A 9,604-nucleotide genomic window follows, 5' to 3' on the forward strand; every position below is an offset into this window, starting at 1 on the left:
GTTGGAGCAACCTGGGATAGTGGAAGGTGTCCTTGCCCATGGAACCATTTAGTCTTTCAGGTCCCTTCCAGCCCAAACCAGTCAAGGGTTTTGAGAAACCACTCCCAGCCCCAAGATTGTGCCTGGAACCTGCTGCTTCAAGCAGCAGAAATTCAGAGCTTTAGGCACCCTCACTTTGACCCTCAGCCACTCTGCTGCTGGACAACAGCTCCTGCTAAAGGAGATTCAAATCAAACTCCAGCAATGGAACAATCAGGTTGTTGGCTAGCCCAGACTGTGGCTCATGGTCTGGCTTCTGCAGCAACAACTCCATCTGGGACACTCCATGGGGAGGAGGAGGCTTCTGCTTGTCAGGGAGTGGAGGCCCTGAGTCTCAAGGCTTGGGGGGATGTGCGCTGCCCAAGGTTTGCAGGAATACTGATTAAATCCAGGAACTGTGTCAGGTGGCAGCTCTTCCCCTTCCGTGCAGGTAAAACTCCTCTCCCAACGCCAAGGTTACATTTTTTATTTAGAAGGTTACATTTATTATGCCCGTGGGACAGTGCTTTATCCCACTTTGGGGTTGTCAGCTCTGAGGAGCAGCAAAGCCAAGAAATTCTTAAGGAAAGCAGCCCTCCAGAGTAGCTTCTTTTTGTCAAGGAATAAGAGAAAATTCATGGAACTGCTTGGGAATTTGCTCACGTGTCAGCTGTGTGTGGTTGGGTTTGGCAGCTCTGATATCCCTCTTTTCTCTCTGTTTTTATTCCAGGCCACTGGGCAGCCATATGAACAATATGCAAAGATGATATTTATGGAGCTAAACGATGCCTGGTCAGAATTTGAAAACCAAGGACAAAAACCCTTGTATTAGGTACTTTCTCAGTCTCCACTACAGACCCGTGCTAGTGCTTATATAGTCTCTTGTCACAAATGTCACAGATCAACCAAACTCTGGCTGGAAATTCAGAAGTTTCAGAAAACTAAGAGCCTAATACTTATCATGAAGAACAAGAGAAAGGTTTCCTAACACTTGTCTCCAGAATCCTGAGCTCAGAGCAACTCTGGCCACCTGGCTCGCCCTACCAGAGCCACGGGGTTACAGTTTCTGGTAACTTTTCTATTTTATTTTGGATTCCAGTGGGACGAGAGAGAATGCATACTGGGAAAAGGTGGAATTGCTCTGTCTTCGACACAGTGTAGCTGGTGAATTTCCTACTTTTTTTTTTTTTTTTTTTTTTTTTTTGGTGAGATGTGATATGGCAACGCTTCAGTTGAGTTCAACAACTGGTGGTGAGGCCCAAACTTTGATGTACTTTTTTTTTTCCTGGGTTTGGATCAAATTATCCAATTGAAGTGCTCAGCTGTGGTGTAGGCCCACTCCTAACAGTCACCATTTGCTGCTTAATTGCTCATATAGTGTAGTCTGGCTGAATAGAGCTGAAGCTGAACCCTGGGTTAGGTCAGTGTGGCAGCTGCCCGCTGCTTTTGCATTAATACTGTGCTCCACCTCACAGTCCCACAGTGAAATGTGCAGGCAGAATTCCTCAGCAAGTGCTTTTGAAAGGAAGCAGCGAGTCCTTGATTGAACAGCACCTTGTTGGTTTGTTAAACAGCAGGTTTGGGGGAAAGGGTGAATCCACGCTTGTCAAAGTGAGGAGTGGGCACGTGCTGCGTTTCCCATGGTTCTCATCAGCAGCTTGAAACCATCAAAGAAATATCAACAACTTAAAATTCTGCTGCAAAATTTTAGAAACTTCCCAGTCTCTAGGTAACACTTCCCCTCCCAAGGATTCAGAACTTTTTCCAGCCCACTTGTATCACCTTTATGCCTTTATCAGCTCCAGAGCACTTGGCCAAGGCTCTTGGCAGGCTGAAACCTGTTGCAGCTTCATTTTTCAGATCATGGTGTACAAGCTGTCACGTCGACATCCATAGCCCAGGTCTGATTTCTGAGGTCAATACAGTGCAAATTGATTATCTGAAAAGTTTATATTGGACCAAAGCAATAACATCACAAGGAAATCTCTCTGATGCTGAAGCTGAAGCAGCTTTCCTAGTTCAAAAGCGAGATCAAATTCAAACTTCACCCCAAATTCTGGTGTTCTTTTGTAGAGTAACTAAAGCTAGCAGTTTATTTACCAACATGTATCTGTATTTGAGGGATACTCAGAAGATGGGCAGGAAATAATTTGTATTCACTGCCTCAGGAGCAGGTTGCCATCGGATGTGAGTCTTTAAGGCTGGTGGTTTTCCAAGACAATCCACTACTTGTTGCACTTACATTTTCAAGTGGCAAAGCTATTACTGCAAAGACAGTGTGTCAAAGTACATGGCTTTCTGTATAAAACTCATCCTTTTGTTGTATTGGTCCATTATTTACTGCCTTTAACGGAAAATGTGAAACCAACACATAGGTCTCCTTTTATATAAAAGACCTTAAGATAATAGTAACAAACTGGATGTTATTTATTAATGTTTTGATCCAGTATGTGCTTGTCTTATTTAAAGAGATAACTGGAATGTGAATCATGTTCCTGTGATTTGTTGGTTTATTGTTTCTCATTCACATTTGTAGATATTGTGACCTATGCCTATATAATAAAAAGGATCTCATTACTATAATGTACTTTTTTTAATGATGAAAACCTCATTAGCTTTGTATCGAGTTTGTCATGGCACATAACTCTGGATACTCATCCATTCACAAAATACAAATCCATCATTAAACTTTACCAAAAAAAACCCCTTACCCCACTTAAGCTTTGATTACTTCCATCCCTAATGTTTTTATGGATGCATGAAAGTATTAGGATGTATGTATATCCAAATAGTTAACTAAAAAAACCCCATTCTTGTCATATCTGGTAGTGACAGAGGTTATCAATGTTCAGGTTTACTGTTTGACTAAATTATTGTAATTTTTGTAAATACGGTATATACTCAATGAAATTGTGACTGGTCTAAAACATTTGTATATACATTAAAAAGCTCAAATTAACATTCAGGTACGTTTTGTGCTTGTGACCACAAGGTTCAAGTCCTACATCTGCTCCTGGGCGAGGGGTGATGAGCCCTGGCTGGGTCAGTATGGTCACTGTAACACGATCGTTCATGACCTGTCATTATCCACAGGTTTGCCATTCCAGGTGCTTTTCCCAAATTAATTGGAAACAACGTGGCACTGCTGTGCTTGGGCTACTGCCTTCAGAGACCCGCAGCCAAACAAGTCAGCGAACCCAAAATCTTCACTTGAAGCATTTAGCAGATTAAGCCTGTTTTAAAAAGCCTTCTTGGCTCAAAGTAATGAAAAATGAGAAAAAATGTGGGAAAAAAAAGGGGAAGATATAAACTAAGAAGAGCTGAGAGGTAGAGAAGGGAGGTATCTGAAGAAAAGCTCCCTGGGGCGGGGTAGCGAAAAGGCTGTGCAAAATCTCCCTCAGAAAGGCTTTTCTTGGGACAAAAATGCTGTTCTTGGGATAAAAAGGCTGTTCTTGAGGCAAAATGGTTCTTTTTGGGGCAAAAAGGCCGCTTCTTAGTCTTAAAGGCTGTTCTTGGGGCAAAAAGACTTCTCTTGGGTCAAAAACGTGAGCTCAGAAGTGCCGTCTCAAAAATCGGAGGCTTTTAAAAAAAGAGCTGTACTTTTCTTCGTGTATATTAGCAGAAGAGGAATGATACAGACCCTGAGACGCGCGGGTCCATCTTTTGGGGTGAAAACAGAGGTTTTCTTGAGTACCCACAAAACAGCAATGACTGAGGGGCGGGGGCTCCTTAAAGCGGTGTTTATGGCTTCAAATCGCGGCTGCGCACAAACATACGTTTATTACGCACACACATGAATTTAACGCACACATATATGCATTAATTACACAAACACAGGGGCTATCTATTAAAACACACATTCGTTTATGGGGGTTACGCGCGCTAACCCCCGGCCCTCAGCCGTCCCCTCAGGACGCCCCGCCCCCTACCGCGAGCGCGGGCGTGGCGGGAAAAGCCGCGCCCGCCCTTTTAAAGGCTCGGTCACGTGAGGCGGGAAAGGGGCGGGGCCAGAGGGCGGAAGTCGCGCGGTGCCAGCGGAGCCCGGACATGGCGGGCGTGAAAGGTACCGGGGGCTCCCGCTGAGGGAGCGCGCCCCGGGCAGCGCCTCAGCGCGGGGGCGGGCGGCCGGGAATGGCGGGGAGGGATGCCCGGCACCGGGGGAGGTGGTACCTGGCCCTCGCTGAGGGATGCCTGGCCCCCGGTGAGGCGGTTCCCGGTGCCCCGGGAGGGATGCCCGGTGCCCGGTGCGGCGGCCCCGCCTCACCGCCCGCCCTGTGCCGTTGCAGCTCTCGTGGCCCTTTCCTTCAGCGGAGCCATCGGGCTGACGTTCCTCATGCTGGGCTGCGCCCTGGAGTACTACGGGTGAGCGGGCCGGCGCCTTTCCCAAAGCTTCTGCTGTTTAAAATCCATTAATTAAGGTGTTTCTCTCATTTAATTGAGCTGTTTGGCTCCTCCTGCAGCACCCCCGCTTCCAGGCTTTTGGCACGTGGCAGTTTGTTGTGATTAAACGCCACTTCCTTAGCCGGTATTTGCATTTCCATTATTAAAAAAAAAAGAAAAAAAGACTGCGGACAGGTCTGCGCTGCCTGAGGAAAAGCGGTGCCGCCTTGCTAAGCAGACGTTTTAAATCTCACACAAACATTCTCCTTAATGGCCTGGTTTTTTGAACAACCCTCCTCCTCCCACAAGGTTCCACTTGGAATGTCCCCACCCACGGCAGGGGCTGCAACCGGATGAGCTTTGGGTTCCCTTCCAGCCCAAACCGCTCTATAATTCCGTGATTCTGTGTCTGTAACACTTCAGAAAATTGAGAGGAGGCTCACGAGAGCTCTGACGCAGAGATGACATGAGAGGGTGTGCCTGCTTTATCCCTGGAATTTGGGGAAGCGGCTCCTGTCCTGCTCCAGTGCATTTCCTGCTCCCTCTGTGGTCACAGTTGAATCAGCGAAATGATGCAAAAGTAAAATAAATTAACACTTGGTCGTGTGAGAGGGTGGATGTTGTTGTACCCCTGCAGGGAAAACAAGGTGGACTTGCCCCATTTTGGGTGGAATCTTTTGATTAATCCACTTTGCAAGCCAAAAAGTAGGATTAGAAGTATTGCACTACGTTTCTGATTGAAGTATCTATTTTAACTGATTATGAATTTCTTTCTTCCCCCTCCCCAGTGTGTACTGGCCTCTGTTTGTGTTAATATTTTACTTCATCTGCCCCATTCCCCACTTCATTGCCAAGAGGGTCAGTGATGACAGTGATGCAGCCAGCAGTGCCTGCAGGGAGCTGGCCTATTTCTTCACCACAGGAATTGTTGTCTCTGCCTTTGGATTTCCTATCATCCTTGCTCGGGTGGAAGCAGTAAGTCCTTGCTAATTTTTGTTCTCAGACACCACTTACTGGATATCATCTTTAAATGCACTGTAAATCCTGCTTTCATTTCGTTACTGTGTTGTCTCCAGGTGAAAATAATCCACTGAAATTTTCCTTTTTGGCCTGAACAAAGGACTCACATGACTGAAAAGTTTTTAGCTGTTCTTTTCCCCTCAGACTTGTTTTGCTCCAGCACAAGATAATATCTCCTCCTCCACCTCATGCTTCTCTGTCTCATGACCCTTTGCACCACTTCTTGCTCCAGCTTCCTTATTTTTATCTTGGAATGTCTTTCTCTATTTAGGATGCTGCAAACTTGGGGAATGGAGAGTGTTAGGAGTTAAAAGATAAAAGGCCAAGCTTCCAGAGCTGCCCTTGTGGCTTTCAAAGCATTTCCCAAGCTTTGGCCCCTCAAAGCCTGAGGAAACTCTGCCTAAGTTCTTTCCTCTTTGCTTTCTGAACTGCTCTGCAGTGCTGAGATTTTGGTCACATTTGTTTGAAAGGCAAAGAAATTCCCCCCTCCCACATCCCAACCACTCAGTGATGTTTTAGTGTGTCCTGTTGGTTTTCCCCTTTGCTTTCAGTCCTTTAAATTTTGTGTGCTTCCTCTGAATTTATTTGTAATGCCCAATTTCCCTGCCATTTTTATTTTGAAATTGTGGCCCTGGCAGCAGCAGAATGACCACGAGAGGGAACTCTCATTCATGTATTTTAAGAGTAAATGTTGCTTATTTGAGTAAATTTAGTTGTGCAGCTCATTAAAAAAAAAAAGCTGATTACATTTAAAACCATGTTTTCCATGCCTGTTACTTATTTAAAAGGAGATATTTTTATTTTGTTGCGTGGCAATGAAAGGAGAGCAGTAATTTCACCAGATTTCTCTCTGATTTAGGTGTGTTTTAATCATGGCAAGTAATTATTTCCTTCTAAATCCTAGCAGTAGCTTGGCTGAAGTGTTTATTAGTGATATGAGTGGCTTCTAATTGAATAATTAGTCACACAAATTGAATTATTTATTGTCTTTCCTGCTTTTAGCATCTTTCTGTAGTATTTTTGGTTTTTTACTATTTTAGTTGATCTAATGCCTAGAAATAACTGCCCTGAGCATCTCTTCCAAGAACTGCTTTGATTGTTCCATTTCTTGCATTTCAGATCAAATGGGGAGCCTGTGGCCTGGTGCTGGCTGGCAATGCAGTCATTTTCCTTACTATTTTAGGCTTTTTCCTTGTGTTTGGCAGAGGAGATGACTTTAGCTGGGAGCAGTGGTAGGAGCTCGCTGTGGTGCTGGTAATGCTGAATATTTTACAGCCTTTCTGCCCTGCTCTGTGTGTATGTACAGATATTGTAACGTGTGTGGTGCACATCCACGTGGCTTTACATTATCACTTCATAACTTGCTTTTAAAATGCACTTCAGCCAAAGGGACAGTGCTGACAGTTGGCTTAAAGTAGTCACTCAAATCTGGGATTATTATGAATTTATCCTTGAAGTTTACAAAATATAAGCAGTTTTACCTGTTTTTTCCCCACTCTATTTGCATTAATTTTTGGTTTAATTTTTGTGTCGTTGATCCATTGGCCACTATTCCTGTTGGGTTTTTAACCATATAATCAAAGTAGAACAATATAAAGATTATCCTAATTGGTATTGTTAAACTTGATCAATCTTTCTGCTTTAATTGAGTTAGCATTTTCTTTACATCTCATTAATTGTAATTTGAGGGGTTTTCCTTAATGACATAAAGCCAAACATAAGTTCTGTGAACTCTTACTCCCTAATGAAAGCAAAAGAAAATAACCCTGGTTAAAAATCCTTCTACTTATGTTTATTTAAAGATAATTTTCTCCCCACAAAGATAACTCCCTGTGCCTATTCAGTGTAAAAATTGTGGATTTATTTGGGGAATAATATATTTTAATGCATCTTAAAGCTGACATGACTTCTATGAAGGTTCACAAAAGGAGGAACTACCCTCAGGACACTTAAAATCACAATTTAGTGTTCAACTCTATTTTTATGTGTGTAAAATGCCTGAATTGCTAAGAATTGAGTGTTCTGCTGGGTAGGATTTCTTATCTCCTCCTTGCTTTTAAAACACACTTATTCAACTCCTATTTTTTTGTCTGTAAGAAGGTTGTTATTACATTAAAACACTATATTTTTAAATAGCATTATCCTAGTAAACATTCATATAATCACACTAAGAAAAATAAGTTTTATTACTTTAGTTTTGTAAGAATAGAGTGAAGCTTCAGTAATTAATTACATGAACACTCTGAAACAGGGACAGAAATCATTCTGTGGTCCCCAGTCATGGAATATGGTTCAAGCAGGAATGGAAAATTGAGTTTCAGGAAGGTTAATTCCATGTTTTCAGTGGAAGTTTCAGCTGTGTGAGAGGGAGCAGTTGAGTAGCTGTATTTTATAGTGCAGGGTGTCCAGGCTGTCTCCTGCTAAAAGAGGAATTAACATTAAAGGACACTTTTTTCTGGATGTTAATGCTCCGTCCAAGACATAGCAGGATAAACTTGTAAAGATCCTGGGAATAACAAGTTACCTTGGTGTCTTCTTCCTATTTTTGATGCAATCTGTTGGATCCTACTCCTAGGGAAATTATTTGTTTTAATGATAAACCAAATCTTTCAGATTAAACATGACTTCCATGTTTAAATCCTGCTTTGGTTTTAAAGAAGTTGCCTTTTTTTCCCTATACAGTGGCATTTTTCACTGGATTAATGAAGTAAAGCAGTGAAATAAAACCCAGTCAGTGCCTGATGATAAATTCCTAATGCCATTGCTAACAATTCTATTAAACTCCTGTTGGATCAGGATTGGATTCTGGGATGGTTTTACTCCATTTATGTACCAAAGGCTGCAATAGAAATCTACAAAACTACTCAATTAGTGGTGGAGTTTTGGGGAGGAAAACTGAGATTTAATTTTTCCTTAAAGTGAATCCTGATTTGTGGGCTCTGTGGCAGTGTGTGAGTTCTCAGTGGGACAGGGACAGTGAACAAGGACAATCTAAAATGACCAGGAGGACCAGAAAGTGCTGTTTTAAATTGCTTTTTGCCAAATTCTTCCATTGTACTGTATCCTGTTTGGGCTGTGGTTGGTGGGTACCTCATGGGTGTTGAGTGGAGAAGATCAATGCTTTTATTATTATTATTATTATTATTATTATTATTTTTCTTTGGAAGCAGCTACGTGCACTAATCCCCAATGTGAACTTCATGCAGTTTTCACATGGACTTTACATTTAATGTTTAAAATTGTGTTGAACAGTGTTGAAATCATGGAGATCTCCCTTGACCTCTGTAAAAGTAAATTTGCTTTGTTATCAAATATGGTAAAAAATAATATTTCTGTGGGGTTTTTGTCCAGAGCTTCGCTCCCACTAAGCTCTGATGGTCTGTACTGGGAATTCTGTCCTATCCCTCCAGTAGCAGTTTACTGTGGTTTCTCTGAAATGGTTGTCCTATGTGGAAGTGAATACTGTGTATCCAAAGTGCCTTAATTTCCACACAACGCTGATTTTTGTGGATGCACCTCCATGGCAATATCACTGTGTGTTCCATAATCAGCTGGAAATCTGTGGCTGCATTTTCCAAAGCTTCCTTGTCAACTAATCCTGTTTCCTGTAGTTGGGAATGCAGGGCAGCTTTTGTACCTTTTGTAAACACTGTTTTTATCTTCTGTGATTGCCGTATCCTTGAGATCATGAAGTATTAAAACATGGACATTCAAATATATTCTACTTTTCTTTCCAAGTTGCCTACTAAAACTGACTTCTGGAATTGTCTAATAAACATATCTGATGCTTAATTATTTGTCTGTCTTAAATTTCAAGAGGTGACAAGAGGCTGGTGTGAGGGGGAAGGTAAAACATGTCCAGTGCTGCTTTCCTGATGCTAGAATGGAAAATTCCCGGAGCTGTGGAAGTGGGTTACTGTAGAATGTACTGTAAAGGTAAAGGATCATCACTTATCTTTTGTGTACATGGTGAAGCTGGGAGCTTTTTAAAAGCATTCCATAAAAAAGATGGGATGTAAGGTAGTGCTTGAGCTCTTCCCTTGCTTCCAAGGAGTCTGGAGTCCATTGCTCTGTCAGCAGGGCGGGGATGCAGAGGGCATCAGAGCTCTCCTCCTTTTCCAGGTCACTTCCCGTGGTATTAACGTGGTGAACATACTAAAGTGGGGAATTCTGATCTCCCCAGAGC

The 9,604-nt window shown here is 42.6% G+C and overlaps 2 protein-coding genes across 3 annotated transcripts in view; both read left to right on the forward strand.

Annotated features, from left to right (window-relative positions):
* The window catches only part of DNAJC6 (DnaJ heat shock protein family (Hsp40) member C6), a 41,980-nt gene extending 39,001 nt beyond the window's left edge, over positions 1-2,979 (forward strand). Inside the window, exon 19 of one of the 2 annotated variants that reach the window (XM_032118818.1) lies at positions 749-1,120. In XM_032118818.1, coding sequence (XP_031974709.1) covers positions 749-850 — 102 coding nt within the window. In that variant the 3' untranslated portion in view covers positions 851-1,120. Of the gene's footprint in view, positions 1-748 lie in introns of both variants that reach the window. The other variant, XM_032118817.1, reaches the window with a different exon arrangement.
* Positions 2,980-3,976: 997 nt separating this feature from the next.
* Positions 3,977-9,210, forward strand: LEPROT. The gene is made up of 4 exons (XM_032118820.1): positions 3,977-4,081; positions 4,305-4,380; positions 5,187-5,373; positions 6,538-9,210. The coding sequence occupies exons 1-4, from the start codon at positions 4,066-4,068 to the stop codon at positions 6,652-6,654; spliced, it is 396 nt and encodes a 131-aa protein (XP_031974711.1). The 5' UTR covers positions 3,977-4,065; the 3' UTR covers positions 6,655-9,210.
* Positions 9,211-9,604: the final 394 nt, after the last annotated feature.

Source organism: Corvus moneduloides, chromosome 9, assembly GCF_009650955.1.
Source record: "Corvus moneduloides isolate bCorMon1 chromosome 9, bCorMon1.pri, whole genome shotgun sequence".
Taxonomy (NCBI): Eukaryota; Metazoa; Chordata; class Aves; order Passeriformes; family Corvidae; genus Corvus; species Corvus moneduloides.

What these genes read in the sequence shown, in the direction of transcription:
- LEPROT (XM_032118820.1), top strand. An exon ending in TGCGCCCTGGAGTACTACGG is followed by an intron (nt 4,381 to 5,186) that starts GTGAGCGGGCCG and finishes CCCCCTCCCCAG; the next exon opens with TGTGTACTGGCCTCTGTTTG. An exon ending in TCCTTGCTCGGGTGGAAGCA is followed by an intron (nt 5,374 to 6,537) that starts GTAAGTCCTTGC and finishes CTTGCATTTCAG; the next exon opens with ATCAAATGGGGAGCCTGTGG.